The sequence below is a fragment of the Centroberyx affinis genome, unplaced genomic scaffold, assembly GCF_046629955.1.
Source record: "Centroberyx affinis isolate AG114_WGS23_722 - 3 ecotype Tasmania unplaced genomic scaffold, CSIRO-AGI_Caff_v1 ptg002066l_1, whole genome shotgun sequence".
NCBI classification, from domain to species: domain Eukaryota; kingdom Metazoa; phylum Chordata; class Actinopteri; order Beryciformes; family Berycidae; genus Centroberyx; species Centroberyx affinis.
This window is the reverse complement of record NW_027280396.1, coordinates 26034-41912: the sequence shown is the minus strand read 5'-3', so window position 1 is coordinate 41912 and position 15879 is coordinate 26034. Positions and strand designations below refer to the sequence as shown.

Here is a 15879-nt window from a genome sequence, read left to right as displayed (position 1 = left end):
TTATGCTGTGTAATTTCTCTCTCGATAATAGTTAATCATTCAGGACAGTATGCCACATTGGTTATAAAAGCAGCTGTCTCTCCCACTGCATTCTGTAATTTTAAACTCAGTTTTGGGCAAGGGCTGTACTTTGACCCCAGAGCCGCACCCTGATTTACAATAGGCAAAGCAGCCTTCCGAGTTGCATGAGTGACACCCGCGTAGCCAATCAGCTTCTTCTACGGACACGTAGGCGGGATTTCCTCTACAGTTACCGAGCAATCCAACATGGCGGATGTGTCGCTCGGTTAGAGGATAGCGAAACCGCATTTAAGTTAAATAGTTTAGACCGGTTAGGATACTGCACAGTCGAATCAGGGATTACGTCTGCATTGATTTGAGTTTTAACGCAGCGATAGCGGCTTTTTGAAAATGAAGGGGAAAGAGCGATCGCCGGTGAAGAAACGGTCCCGGGTGCTGGATGATATCCGAGACCGAGGAGGAAGCCACCCGACCAGCAAAAAGATGGGAGCTCTGTCGACGGCGGGCAGCAATAATGGGAATAGTTCTGCTCAAAGCGGCGCTTCATCCAGGCGAGGTTTGCACAGCGAAAAAAGAGACATGCGGGACCCAGACGGACACAATATGTCTATTCGAACTGGTACAAATTACGACTACGGAGGCAACAACGACCTCATTACGGAAACCACCGCCTCTTCTAGGGCCGGTTCACGCAGCGACCCGCGGCCTCCGTCGAACACAGAATGTGAGTACAAGACTCTTAAAATAAGCGAGCTGGGCTCTCAGCTGAACGACGAGGAAATAGAAGACGGACTGTTTCACGAGTTTAAGAAATTTGGAGACGTGAGTGTCAAAATAAGTCGAGTGAACGACGAAAGAGTGGCGCTCGTCAATTTCAGGAGGCCCGACGACGCCAAGGCGGCCAAACACGCCCGCGGCAAGCTGGTGCTGTACGACCGGCCGCTCAGAATTGAGGCGGTTTACATGAACCGACGTAGGAGCCGTTCCCCTGTTTCAAAAGACAGTTTTCCTCCAGGACACAGACATCTACACTCTCAAAGAGCTCTGTCACCTACTGGTCTAGGTTATAGAGACTACCGGTTACAGCAGTTGGCGCTGGGTCGTCTCCCCCCGCCTCCTCCTCCACCTCACTTAAGGGACTTGGAAAGAGACAGAGAGTTTTCAATCTACGATGCCAGGAATCGACCCCCATTCATCCCCGAATGTGCAGTTTTCCGTGAGGAAGACCTCATGCCCCCTGAGGACGACCAGAGGGCAAACAGGACTTTGTTCCTTGGCAATCTTGACATCACTGTGACCGAGAGCGACCTCAGGAGGGCGTTTGACAGGTTTGGGGTGATAACAGAGGTGGACATCAAGCGGGCAGTGCGAGGGCAGAGCAGCACCTATGGCTTTCTAAAGTTTGAGAATCTTGACATGGCTCACTGTGCCAAAGTAACAATGTCGGGGAAAGTGGTGGGCCACAACTCAATAAAAATCGGCTATGGCAAGCCTACCCCCACAACCCGGCTGTGGGTGGGGGGCCTTGGACCCTGGGTCCCACTTGCTGCGCTCGCTAAGGAGTTTGATCGCTTTGGCACCATCAGGACTATAGACTATAGGAAAGGAGAGCCATGGGCCTACATCCAGTATGAAAGCCTGGACGCTGCACAGGCTGCCTGTACTCACATGCGAGGCGCCCCTCTAGGTGGCCCTGACAGGAGACTCAGAGTAGACTTTGCAGAAACAGAGCACCGCTACCAGCAGCAGCAGCAGTACATGCAACTTCTCCCCCTGCCGCACTATGACTTGGTCCCTGAGCCCTTTGCCCACCGCCTCATCACGGAGGGCGTGAGAGTGAGAGAGAGGTCCCCTCCAGTCCCTGTTCGCTTCAGAGAAAGGGATCTGTACTCTAGTGCTGAATGGCCTGGCCTGGCTGTCCATGACAGGATGCGAGGAGCAGGCTTTGAAGCCCTAGATCACCTGGACCGGCGTTCCCGCGAAACCTGGTCAATGGAACGGGAACGGGAGTTACAAAGCCGAGATCAGGGCCGTAAAAGAAGACAGTTGGACGATGGCTGGCGCCTGGATCGTTCACCTGACAACAGTGAATATGTTCGCCGTCGCCCTGGCAACTCGCTGGAGCACAGCCCCGGAGGGAGCAGCCGAGACGGGGGACGCTATAGTGACCCTGAACGCCTACCTCGCTCTGGCAGAACCTCCCCTGTCAAAGAGCGTCAGAACAGCCTGGACAACGGACCTGGAGAGAAGAGACGGCGGACGCTCAGCCCCACCATGCCGGGCGCCAGTTCTGACAAAGACCGCAAACGCAAAGCCAGTGACTTATATAGGAGCCCTGTGAGGAAGGAGGACTGTTCAGAACACCCTTCCTCATCCTCATCCTCCAACTTATCTTCCTCCAAGTCTGGCCTGCAGTCAAAGCAGGGGGCCAGGGGACAGAAGCTGTGTCAGGCCTGGCAGGGCGTCCTCCTGCTGAAGAATAGCAGCTTCCCCACATCTATGCACCTGCTGGAGGGGGATATGGCTGTGGCTACCAGTCTGCTGGTGGAGGGCTCCAAGGGGGGCCAAGTGTCCCAGCTAAAGATCACCCAGCGCCTGCGCTTGGACCAGCCCAAGCTGGATGAGGTCTCTCGCCGCATCAAGGCCTCCGTCCCCAGCGGATACTCCATCCTCCTGGCTGTGCCCGGGAAAACTGAGGACGCAGGACTCCAGGACGCCAGCAACTCCACCGAGAGACCGCTGAAGAACCTGGTCTCCTACCTGAAGCAGAAGGAGGCGGCCGGTGTCATCAGTCTCCCTGTGGGGGGGAAGGGTGACAAGGACCAGGGAGGAGTCCTTCATGCTTTCCCCCCGTGTGATTTCTCACAGCAGTTCTTGGATGCCTCCTCCAAAGCCTTTGCCAAATCCGAGGACGATTACCTGGTGATGGTCATTATCAGAGGAGCATCATGAAAGAAAAAAAGTGTAAATTATATAATGGCTGTATTCACACTTGTGCACTGTGTTTGGCTATCAATTGTGAAAACAGGGAGGTGAACTTAGTAGGTAACAAAGCATAATAAGAGGAAATTACAGGGTTATTTTAAGTTCATAAACCTGCATGGTAGTTTGTATTTCATCCTGTTGAAGGTATATATGTAGTGGAAATGAAAGTCATGATACATTTTATTGAGTTGATGGATTTGATTAATTCATACAGGTTACATTCTGCTCTCTGATATTTGGTTGTCAAATGTAAATAACTTGAAGGGTACTGCGCTTAAGGAAATCAAGAGTAAGCTACATTTTTGTGAATCAGTAATATCGGTTGCCTTATTTCATTTAAAAAAAACACCATTCCTTTATATCCTTTGATATTTTGGCAGACTGTAACAAAAAGAACTCTATAAAGATATATTTGAAATCGAAAACAGAATAGCTAGCCTTCATTTTATCTGTACTCAACTTAGTTTTGGTTGGTCAGTCTCAAAGGCTTTGAAGTACTATGACAATGTTTGTACAGCTATGGCTACAAGAGAATTGAATCAATCTCATGTACGTATTAATTTCCCCTCATTAAAGAAGTATATCCATTTGCTCTAAAGCTTTACCTATTTGCTCATTAATAAGCATATTTCAAATGTGCACCTGTACCACTTTTTGCTGACCAAGTACAAGTCTTATGTTTTGAGTACCTTTTTAATTCAGAGTATCAATATGAGAGTTTTTCTGTTTTTCTCAATTATGGCCATGCTACTTAAAGCTAGGGAAAATTGTGGAAAAATCTTTGTACCGACTGTTTAATTCCATAGAGCAGTGTATTTGTCCTCTCGGTGTCTGGCCATCACAGACTGTTGGTGCTCCCTCCATTTTTTCTTATCAGGGGTAATTTCCTTAGTTCAGGCTTTGTTGACATCGACATTTGAGGAGCATGAATGGTTACAGTATGATTATTTAGAGTTTTTTTCAAAGCTCCTTAGTTTTCTGAGCCATGTGTGAAGGTTATTTGACATTGTAGGGTGAAATTAATGCAGATGTCCTCATGTTTGGTTTTCACAATTTTCACTAAGCATTGGTAGCAACAGCACCCATATTTGTAGTTTTAATCAGCATCACACTCAGTTAGTTCCCTTTGGTTTCCCTCTATATGCAATATTAATGGTTGACTGTAGCTAACCACCAAAAAGTGTCTTTTTGAACGCAACTTTCAATGTGGCATTGCTGATAATGTGATGTGACCATTCATAGAATCTCAGCATACATAATCAAATTGCACATTTACAACAAAAAAAAACTAGGTTGATTTAAGTACTTGGTTTTTGTAATCTGATTTTGTAATCCGGCAGTTACAATTACTACCCCAACACTGCATGTATTGTATTTAAGAAGATGATGTAACCTATAAAATAAGAGCTATATGTATGCCATGCAAATCCCTCCTAATTGATCAGGAGTCCATAAGTGGAAAATATCACTATACCACCAGTGGACTTGTGTGAGAAAACCCTGCATCAGAGCAAAGGGGCCCTTCTACAATGGCCTTTTATGCCTTCCTCTGAAAAGACTGTTTTTGATTTGTTTTCATGCTTTGATTTCAGTACCATGTTTTTAAATGGAATATTTTGCTTTGTGCTGTGTACTCAGGATATCTGGAGAGAAAAATGGAGACCATCATTGCTCATGGGCCTAAGAAGTATACCTACCTGTCAGAAAACACAAAGTGCAACATGCGCTTCATAGATTTTGTCTCAGTCTTAATAAATTTACTCTTTCCTGGGAAACACAAATGTATCTGCCTCGGAAGACAACTTTTGTGACCTTTTCTGTTCTTGGAATTGTACTTGGAATTGTCTCTAAAACTCAAAGGCATATCACTTTGAAAGTGGAAGCCTTCTCTGGCAGAAAGGAGAGGAAAAGTGTGAGATCAAGGGAAGACAGCTTCCTATTTTGATGGTGTTGATCATCAGATGTTGAATGACCTCTGCGAAGAGTTTTTGATGTTGCCTTCACTGAAATTGAAATTGGGGCTTCTTACTAGCTTTTTTTTATTTCATTCCCTCTGCCAAGGCAGATCTAGAGTTACTGTGCCCCCTCAAAGATGTGGCATATTGCTGGGTCACCTCTGGCCTGTATGTCTGGGGGTGCGGCTGAGAACCAGCGGAGCGTGCAACAGCCCGGTTTGTCACTCACCACACCAGGCTGTATCAATATCACAGTGTTCGTCTGCATCTGACAGCCTGTCAATGGGAGCAAAACGTTTCAAATGCCCAGTCTTCTTTCTCACCGGTCTCCAGCAGGACACGGGTGCAGAAAGTATTGGCTCAGCGTCTGCGCCAGCTTGAGAAGGAGCGCTGATATTCATTCATTTGTGTATTTGCCTGTTGTTTTACCTTTCCTTGCGTTGGAGTCGTGAAGAAGATCTCTGTGCTAGGGCCAGACGTCATGCGTGCCTCATCCTGTGTTGGAGAAGAGGATATTGTATGCTCAGGTTGAGACGGCGCAACGCAGCGTCTGCTTTGTTATTTGCCATAAAGTGGAAAGGAAATACTACGGAAGAGAAAACATTGCCAGTGTCCTGTGCAGGGAACCTTAATTTTTAATTTGATATGTCGATGTGATATACTTTTTAAAGATTCTGTTCCAAAGTGAATATGAAATCAAAGTGAAGAGTATCCTGCTGTCATTCAGTCAGAATCTGCAGGATGTATCCCCTCAACAGAACAACATTCCTGCCCACCACTGCTCCTGGTTTCATCTCCAAACAAGTGGGACCCACCTACACTGCCGCCCAAGGTATCCACTCTGTGCCACGGCCTGGACGCAAGGTTTCCCGGAGCTTTTTGTGTCTTAACAGGTTTCAGCCCTCTAACCCCCGACCCTGCCAGCACCCGTTCCTCAGGTAAAGTATTCAGACGGCCTAAAAAACAGGCTTGGGTATGTATAAAAACGTAAAAGACCAGTACAAACCTATCCTGAGTAACACCTCACTTGATAGTCGGCCTTGATAGTCTCTAAACTGACTGACTGACGGAAATTTGAGTTTCTAAATTAAAAATTCATGATTCATAATTTTTAACATCCTTATTTGCATTGAAGTATGATGCATGATTAAGAAATTATGTAAAAATGTTGCATTGGGCAAGAGTAGATGTAGGTGACCTTTGATCATTTATCAGCTGTGTGGTGTAACCACATGATCAGAAAAGCCTGAATTGCCACTGGTTATGAGATGCTAAATATAAACAGGCAGTGGGACATTTTTGTGTTATCTCTATTGGGAGAACAAAAGCATAATTCACATGAAAGTATGTCGTCAGCAGTGGAGCTGAGGATTGGTATATAAAGATGCAAAGTATGTAATGGTCCTTCAAACACTGTTAGCTTTTGTTATACAGTTAATACGGATATTGCCGTGTCACAATTGGTCGATGGAATAGAGTCCACTAAGTTTTATCACGGCAGGATGCATCTGATATAAACGGCCAGGGTGTGTTTCCTGTATATGAGAGGGAGCCTGAATACATTGATTTCCTGCTTTCTGCAAAATGAATGTTAAAGGGGAAGGTCACCCATTTTAAGAATTGGCATATGTTATTAATGTGCACCAGGACAGTTAAGGCAATACTTGTGAACATGCACCACTCTTTTCTGAAGCTAGAAACTGGACAACTGACCCTTGAATTTATGATGTCACTGGGATGTAAAATCTGGTCCATAGACAATGAATGGGGCTCTGACTTTATTAGCTGACAAGATTTTTCCCTGAATGCTTTAATTTGCTTTAAATTGCAATGCTAGAATATAAATTTCATTTTGGTGTGACAACTCAACTTAGCATCTTATGGCTCTATAAAGTCACTGTCCCATTCATTGTCTAGGGAGCAGTGCCTGATTTTACATCCCAGTGGTATCACAAATGCAAGGCTTTTTTTTGTTTTCTAGCTTTAGGAAAGAGTGGTGCAAGTTCACAAACATCGGCTGAGCGGTCCGGGGGCACAGAAATAATGTAAATATATTCAAATGGGTGGCATTCCCCTTTACGTCTAACGGAAATCTGCCAAGGAGATGGATTTGGTAACAAGAGATAATAGATTTAGAGGATATAAGTGTAGCACCTTTATGATCAAGTTATGCTGTATTATTATGCTTATCAAGGCTTTTGTGGATCTTTCGGTCTTAACAGTGGTTAAAGAATGTTTTTGAATATGAAACCCATTTGGACGTGATCTAATGAGAACATGTCATTAAAATGTTAAGTATTACAGGATATCCCCTTCAGGATGGAGGCAAGAAAGGAACACACCATTCTTTGCTCATTCATTCATTCTGAAAAGGCTCACAAATGTACCTACAGTGGGACTAAACAACCTCCATAGAGGTGTAACGAACTCTGAAGTTATGAGAACACATTGAATAGTTGTTGCACAATTCAAGGAATTCGTCCGACAAGGAAACTATACCTTGGTGAGTACAATTTTGAATGTTTTCATTTGCACTTGTATCATTCATTAACTTCACCTCTGTAGTATTTTATATCAATAATGTAAAGTATATTAAATTTATGTTGAATAAAGGCCACTGTTCTTGGAATACTTACTGACTTTGTGTCTTTCTCTCAGATATACGTCTTGTTTCAGGGAGAACGTGTGCTGTAGTATGTAGAGTGTTTGAAATGACCACAGCAGCATGTTTTGGAAGTAGAGGTAGACCCGTTGTGGTCTTTAGACTCTCACTCCTCTAGAGGGCAGAGTTGGGTGGTGGAGTGACATCAAGACGTCATGTTTAGAGGGGGAATGATTCTCTGTTTTTCAAAAGCAACGTAGTTAGCTTATCCAGTGAGAAATCCTGCTAACTGTACACCACAGTTAACAGGAATTCTCTTTAGAGGAATTCATTATAAGGGAAGTTAAACCTCTTTCACACTAATATCAAAAAAAGATTAGGTCTGTACAGTCAGTCTTTGCTCTTTATCTTCAAAGTCCATTAATCCTTTATATCAGTTATGGCTATGTAAACATAGATTCCTAAAGCGTATGACTGGCTGGTGACATAATTGCCTTCAAAAGAAAATGGGTTACTCCCAAGTACTGACCCATTTTCTTTTGAAGGCAATACAAATATAAAACAACACAAAACAGTTTCATGCAAGACTTGTGTTCAGCTCTCACATACTGTCAACCCATGTGTCAAAAACTCAATTTAAAAAGTGAATTATGGGTGTACCGGTGGTTCAGTGGTCTAAGGCACATACCATGTTAATGTGACATTGTGGGTTCAAATTTGGTCCAGGATCTTTGCCACATTTCATCCCCCTCTCTCTTTCTCCTGATCTTTCCCGTCTCTCTACTTTGAACTGTCCAATGAAGGCAAAAATGCCAAAAAATAAAGAAGTCCATATAGAATACAGCCAGCTGTCGGGCCAAAGTGGCGTCACAAACAGTGCACTATACTTCACAATTACAATTACAATTTCACATTTGGCAGACGCTTTTATCCAAAGCGACTTACACATGAGATTTTCATACAACACAAGCACGGTTCTAGTTAGGAGAGAACAACGAGAGTAAGTGCTATAAAGCTGTCCAACAGGACATACTGTAGGTGCTACGAGGCAGTGCTACAAGGCAGTGCTATGAGGCAATGCATAGAGTGCATAGAGGCAAATTTTTTTATTTTTTTTTGGTTTGGTTACCCCGGCCATTAGGTGAGAAGGTATTCACTAAAGAGCAGGGTCTTTAGCCTTTTCTTAAGGATTGAGAGGGACTCTGCGGATCGAATGGAGTTTGGTAACTCGTTCCACCACCGGGGAACCACAGAAGAGAAGAGTCTAGCTAGTGACTTAGGGCCTTGTTGTGGTGGCAGCATCAGGCACCGCTCCTTGGCAGAGCGTAGTGAGCGGGAGGGAGCATAGACCTGAATGAGGGAGTTCAGGTAGGTCGGAGCTGTTTTGGTTATTGTTTTGTAGGAGAGCATCAAGGACTTGAACTTGATGCGGGCAGCAACTGGGAGCCAATGGAGGGATATGAACAGCGGAGTGACGTGCTCTTTTGGGCTGGTTGAAGACCAGACGCACCGCCGCGTTCTGGATCATCTGCAGAGGTTTGAGCATACATGCCGGGAGCCCTGTCAGTAAGGAGCTGCAGTAGTCAAGGCATGATATTACAAGTGCCTGTACCAGGAGTTGTGCTGCATGCTCAGACAGGTAGGGTCTGATCTTCCTAATATTGTACAGAGCAAATCGGCATGACCGAGCAACAGAAGCCACATGCTCCTTGAAGGTTAGTTGGTCATCACTCATGACACCCAAGTTTCTGGCAGACTTTGTGGGCATGAGCTGAGTTGATTCGAGCTGGATACTGATCTGTTGTTGTACAGAGGGACTGGCTGGGATGACAAGGAGCTCAGTCTTTGACAAGTTAAGCTGAAGGTGGTGTTCCTTCATCCAAGCCGAGATATCGGCGAGGCATGCCGATATCCGCACCGAGACTGGGGTCGTCTGGCGGGAACAATAGGAGGAGCTGGGTATCGTCAGCATATGAATGGTATGAGAAGCCATGTGAGCAGGTCACTGCACCCAGTGAGGTGGTGTATATTGAAAACAGAAGGGGTCCAAGCACTGACCCTTGAGGTACCCCTGTGGACAAGCAGTGGGATTTAGACACTTCCCCTCTCCAAGACACTCTAAAGGATCTCCCTGAGAGGTAGGACTCAAACCAGCAGAGAGCAGATCCTGAGAAGCCAAGCTCAGCGAGTGTGGAGAGGAGGATTTGGTGGTTAACCGTGTCAAAGGCGGCCGATAGGTCAAGTAACAGTAGGACAGAGGACTGACCGGCAGCTCTAGCTGATCGCAGTGTTTCCACTACAGACAAGAGCGCAGTCTCGGTAGAGTGTCCGCGTTTGAAGCCAGACTGGTTAGGATCATACAGGCGGTTCTCAGAAAGGAATTCAGAGACTTGATTAAAGACCGCACGCTCAAGTGTTTTGGAAAGGAAGGTGAGTAGTGAAACCGGCCTGTAATTATCAACCTGAGATGGGCTGAGTGTAGGTTTCTTTAGCAGCGGGCTAACCCGCGCTTGCTTAAAAGCAGTGGGGAACACACCCGTTGTAAGTGAGGAGTTGATGATGTGCGTGACTGCAGGGATAAGAGTGGGCGAGATGGCCTGCAGGAGGTTGGAGGGTAAGGGGTCCAGTGGACAGGTAGTGGGACGAGAGTCAAGCAGAAGTTTGGAGACTTGCTCCTCAGTGAGATGGGAAAAAGACAGGAGTGAGGTCCTGTTAGCTGGTGGCAGCATACTGAGTTGGTCAGGCTCAGGGAACTGATTACTGATGGTAGAAACCTTATCAGTAAAGAAGGATGCAAAGAGGTCAGCCGTGAGCAAACTTGAGGGTGGAGGTGGTGGAGGTTTGAGGAGTGAATTAAAAGCTGAAAATAATTTCCGAGCGTCCTTGGCACTGCTGATTTTCTCCTGATAGTAAGTGGTCTTGGCACTTTTTAGATGGGATGAGAATGCCGATAAGAGAGTTTGATAGTCAGTGAGGTCAGTGGGATCACTGGATTTGCGCCATTTTCTCTCAGCTGCTCTGAGCCCCGCCCGTTGCTCTTTGATGACACCGGTGAGCCATGGGCTAGTGGGGGTTTTACGAGCAGGTTTGGATGAGAGTGGGCAGAGATTGTCTAGAGAGACGGCTAGTGAGGAGCAGAGTGTGTCTGTAGCCTCATTGACATGGAGTGAGGAGAACTCTTTATGAGGGGGCATGGTAGCTGAGACCTCGTCGGAGAGCCGAGCCGGTGTGAGGGACCGGAGGTTCTGTCTGAAGGAGACCATTTGCGGCGGAACGTGAGGATGTTCCGGCAAGGAAACCGTGAATTGAATAAAGAAGTGGTCTGACATATGTAAGGGGGTGACCGTCAGATATGCCGTGGAACAGTTTCAGTTCCATAGGGGACCTTAAGGTCTTTGAATCCATTAATACGTCAGAGTCTGCTAGTAGTACACACAGTATTTGAGAACAGTCAACAGAACTCCATGCAGAAATCAGTGTGGGAAAGGTCAAATCTCATCTGGCTTTCCCCACTAATAAAATGATTGCATGTCTACCTTTTTTCTCAGAGACTAAGATACAAAGCTTGACTTCAGCAAGTGTATCTGTTTTTTCTATTCACATATTTGTGTCAGTGCAAGCTCAAGAGTTAAATCCTACTCACAGAAAGGATCGGAGGCATCATTCATCCCCTATATAGGTCATGAAATCCTTTATTACAAATGAATAATTAGTAATTTTCTGATGCAGTGAAACACATTTAACATCTTGTTAGTATTTAATTGTTCAGTGGAGTTGGATATTAACAAAAGTACAATAGAAACTTTCAAAAAGAACAGATGAATCACATTACATTTCTTACTCAGCAAGTTTATAATCACAGAATTACTGTTGATTTATATGGTTTAATCCAACTTCATGTTGTATCTGGGCTGTGGCCAGTATTTACTGTATGGCGTCCAGGACATTGAATCAATAACTGAGTGAAGTTCTATTCTAAACAAAGAAATTGTTTTTGTTGGCATTAGATTGAAGGACATTCGGCAGAATATACTCCTTTTATCCTTTTGTTCCTTTTATCTGGTTTCACTCATTAAATTTGCTCTGTGGTTATAGTTGTTAAGTGGTTTCTTATCAGTATGTCTTAGTTATAGCTCAGGTAAAGGAGGAGCTGAGGCTCATACTGACCTCTGGCCAAACCATGGCTATATATAAAAACGCCTCAGCTTCCTTGTGGTATATTCTTCAGGGTCACTTTAAAAATGTTGAAGTCTGCCGTTGTGTTACTAGCTTTTGTGGCTGTCTCAGAGGGCCTTCTCAAGTAAGTGATCAATTTGGAGCACAAGTTTATATTTTCCTATGCTAAGGTGAAATGATGATAATATATTTTTTATATGCTTTCACACTGTGACCGGCGGTGGTGTTTCACTGAAGTTCTGTTTTTTAGAAGAGACTTTTAATACCTCAGCCAAGGATGGATGTTCAGATCAGAGAGCATGCAATTATGCATGTGCTGCAGGGTTCATGTGTTTCGTAATGCAGCCAATTTGATGATGACTTGTCTGTACAGAATCCCCCTGACTAGAGGGAAGTCGGCCAGGCAGTTTCTGCAGGAGAAAGGCCTGTTTGAAGAGTACAGGAGCAAGTTTCCATACAACCCTGCGGCAAAGTTTCAACCCAGGGATGACCAGAGTCTGGAGCCCATCACCTTTGATCCAGATGTAAGTTGCAACTGTAACTACTGTATCTTATAGAACCTTATGTTAATGTTAAACTCACCTAAAAGTCATAGATATCTTTGTGCACAGGTAAGGTCAGGTACATTACCATTAGCCATTGAAACAGGTGGGTTTAGTAATACTCCTGAAGATGAAAGAACATGTCTACTTTGTGCTTTGGGAGAAATTTAGAACGAGATTCATTTTATGTTTTACTGTCCAGCATATGGTGCTCTATAGCGAAACGATTTCTGTTTCTATTCACTTCTATTGGCTAGACAATTATGAACAGCTTGAACTATGTTTTAGAAAGGATTGTTTCCACATGGCTTGCTTCATTTGTAAAGCATCGGGAAAAAAAGGCAGGATATTTTGTTTGTGTGATATCTGGGTTTGCTGAGTCTTTTTATTTTCTATGACGTTGTACACCCATGTAACTACTTGGAAGTGTCATGCAAGTCCATGTGGGCTGGGTACCTTGTGTGTAAAACACTTTGATTGATTAGTTTATTATCTTTAAATGCATTTATAGTCTTGACTAAACAATCTTCTTTTGGACAAAGGTAACATACTATGGAGTCATCGGCATTGGGACTCCCCCTCAGTTCTTCAGAGTCCTCTTTGACACCGGCTCGTCAGACCTGTGGGTGCCCTCCTTAAACTGCACCAGCCCTGCTTGCTGTAAGTATAATGGTAGCAGCTCAGGGGAAAATAATGTAGTGAAGAGTCCATGCTTGTTGTGGCCTTTTTAAAAAAAGTAAGAGATTCATATGTTTGTTTTAAGAAGCCAAAAAGAGTAAATGTCATGAAGATATTTAGTTATTGCCATCCTAACCACCCTAAAACATTAATTTTGAACCTGTGCATTTTGCTAGGTCTACATAATGTTGGAGTATCTATTTTTGAGGGTAAAACAAAAATAATGAAGTCTACTCCTCCCTCTTGCCTGTTTCTCTCCTGTGCTGCTCTGTCTCACTCTCTCCCGGCTGTCACTAGACTATCGCTCAAGGTTCAACAGCACAGCATCCTCCACTTTTCAGGCCGGCACCAAGACTTTCTACATCGGATATGGCACTGGTTTCATGGAAGGGATTATAGGATACGACACCATAAAGGTGAGGAAAAAGTATTGGATAAGTATTGGATATTTCATTCTCTTATGTTTCCTATGACATTGAGACGTATATGCATCTCCTTAGCCGCAAAACTGATTTGACATTTTTCCTATCAGATAAATGACTTGTATGTGGAGCACCAAATCTTTGGCCTCAGTCTATTAGAGGCAGTTTTCATGGAGGCTGTGCCGTGGGATGGGATTCTGGGTCTGGCCTTCCCTGGCGTATCAGTTGAAGGAGGCACAACTGTTTTTGACAACATGTGGAACCAGGCCAAAATCCCCCAGAACATGTTCTCCATGTACCTGAGCAGGTGAGGCCTTTTTTTGGACCTTGACAGGGAAAATAATGCTGCCTCAAAGTTAAGTATTGACTTCCTTGTCTGTGAGATGGTGTCGTTTATGCACGATGCAATGCTTATTTTCTTAAAAAACATGTTGTTCTTTTCTGCATCCAGTTCTGTGGAGGGCAGCATGCTAATCCTGGGAGGAACAGACCCCCAGTACTACAGTGGAAGCATTAACTGGGTCCCTGTGTATGGTGCCACTGGCTTTTGGAACATCGTAATAGATAGGTAATAGGCCAGTGATGAAGGAATGGATGTCGGAGAAATCAGTACATTGTAGTTTCCTTTTTCCTTAAATAAAGTTTTCCTTTATTGTATTTTTTTTACTGTATTTGACTGTATTTTGTAGAGAGAGAATTTTCATTGCTTGAGACTTGACTTATTTATATTGCATTGAAAAGTCCTAGATATTTAGTTTTCTTTAAGATATTAAATTGATACTCTACTCTTGATTTGTTCTGATTTGACTTGACATCAATGACATGGACTTGACTTGGTAATCTTCATTTAGACTTGAGACTTGACTTGAGACTTGTGCCTCAAGACTTGAGACTGACTTGGGAGTCGAGCAAAGTTGACTTGGTCACACCTCTGGTATTTTGTATCTGGCCCATAGTCACTAATGTGCTCACACTGATCTGAGGCCTGTTTCTTCTACATAATATTGTTCATGAATTAACAGACACAGTATTTTTTTTTTATGAGAGCTCCTTTTTGTTTCAGCATCACCATCAATGGGAACACTGTTGCATGCTCTGGGTCGTGTGAAGCAATAGTGGACTCTGGCACCTCTCTTATCATAGGGCCGAACAGAGACATCAGCAACATCAACGGCTGGGTGGGAGCCTACACAGGCCAGTTTGGTAATGTGAGTCAGTGCCATTGTTTCGCATTCCTATGAGTGAGTATAATATTAAATGTGGACTGCACTGGGTCCAAAACAATGACATAACATGCTGTGGCTCTGTCTCGCAGGCTATTGTGGGTTGCAGTAACATAAATCTCATGCCTGACGTTGTCTTCCACATAAATGGCTACAGCTTCTCTCTTCCTCCATCAGCCTACGTCATGAAGGTTTGTCTTTCAAGTACAGAATATATACAGAGGGAGGGATTATGTTATACAAGTCAGACATGCATTGTGAGAAAAAGCACAGTTGGAAATCTATCCTGGGCAGATCTATTTAGATATTCCAATATTGATAATATTTGATTCAATATTGGTATAAGCAACCAGAAATGTTTATGCCCTGCCCTCTGTCACATTATCTCTCCTCTGTTCAGTCTGAGTATGGGTGCAAAACAGGGTTTGAAGCTGGCGGCTGGATCCTGGGTGAGGTCTTCCTGCGGCAGTTCTACACCGTCTTCGACGTTGGCAACAACATGGTGGGCTTTGCTCAGGCTGTATGAATGGGTCCAAAGAGCTACGCCAGCTGAAAATTATATTAGTCATATGTTAGAGGCTCTGTTCTTTCTGAACTTGAGAGAACTTGGGATGTTCAGAAAGTGTCTGACTATGTTTATATCACCACAATTCATTGTAAAACATATTATCCTCATGTGAGTATGTGCAACTAATAAAATGTTTTTCAGACTTTGGAGTCAGTGCTTCCCTCTGTTGTAGGAGAAATTCAGGAATTATGTTGTACTGTGTTCATAATGTGATCTTAGGACATTGTGTAAAGGCTAGAATGAATCCAAATATTATGCTGTGAAATGGATCTTGGTATTGGTGTTCCAGTATTTCAACTTTAAATTTTGTGGCCACTAGATGGCAGAGGACTCACTGGACTTGCACACAATTACGCCATTCATGTGATTCTCCTAGGAGGGGCCTGAGGAAAGGATGAGTCATCTTACTTAGAATTCAGTCTTAAAAAAACAGAACCATCTGCCAATCATTCATTGTCAACAGACACTGGCTTGCATTCATGCCATCTGTCTGTATTGTACAGTGATCCCAGATTTTCTTCGGGCTGCTGGATTTGTTCGAATTATAACCTATGAGTTAATATCCAAAGGGGATGCGTCATTCCCACCTTTTAAAGCATATCCATTTAAGCACGTGCATTGAAACACAGCTTATCTATCATTAAGCCTGTATGAACCTTGTATGAACACTCTTTTATTTAAGTGATCATGTCCGTGTTAACTATTTA

At 44.0% G+C, this 15879-nt stretch overlaps 1 protein-coding gene and 1 pseudogene across 1 annotated transcript; both read left to right on the top strand.

Annotated features, from left to right (window-relative positions):
• The first annotated feature begins 293 nt into the window (after nucleotides 1-293).
• Nucleotides 294-4693, top strand: LOC139654258 (RNA-binding protein 15 pseudogene; annotated as a pseudogene).
• Nucleotides 4694-11804: 7111 nt separating this feature from the next.
• Nucleotides 11805-15202, top strand: LOC139654257 (pepsin A-like). The gene is made up of 9 exons (XM_071531344.1): nucleotides 11805-11863; nucleotides 12113-12263; nucleotides 12824-12941; nucleotides 13257-13375; nucleotides 13492-13688; nucleotides 13833-13949; nucleotides 14445-14589; nucleotides 14697-14795; nucleotides 15005-15202. The coding sequence occupies exons 1-9, from the start codon at nucleotides 11805-11807 to the stop codon at nucleotides 15128-15130; spliced, it is 1131 nt and encodes a 376-aa protein (XP_071387445.1). The 3' UTR covers nucleotides 15131-15202.
• Nucleotides 15203-15879: the final 677 nt, after the last annotated feature.

Coding starts and splice junctions, on each gene's coding strand:
- LOC139654257 (XM_071531344.1), top strand. CDS start 11,805: ATGTTGAAGTCTGCCGTTGTGTTACTAGCTTTTGTGGCTGTCTCAGAG. Junction 12,264..12,823: donor CCATCACCTTTGATCCAGAT/GTAAGTTGCAAC, acceptor TTTTGGACAAAG/GTAACATACTATGGAGTCAT. Junction 13,950..14,444: donor TGGAACATCGTAATAGATAG/GTAATAGGCCAG, acceptor TTTTTGTTTCAG/CATCACCATCAATGGGAACA.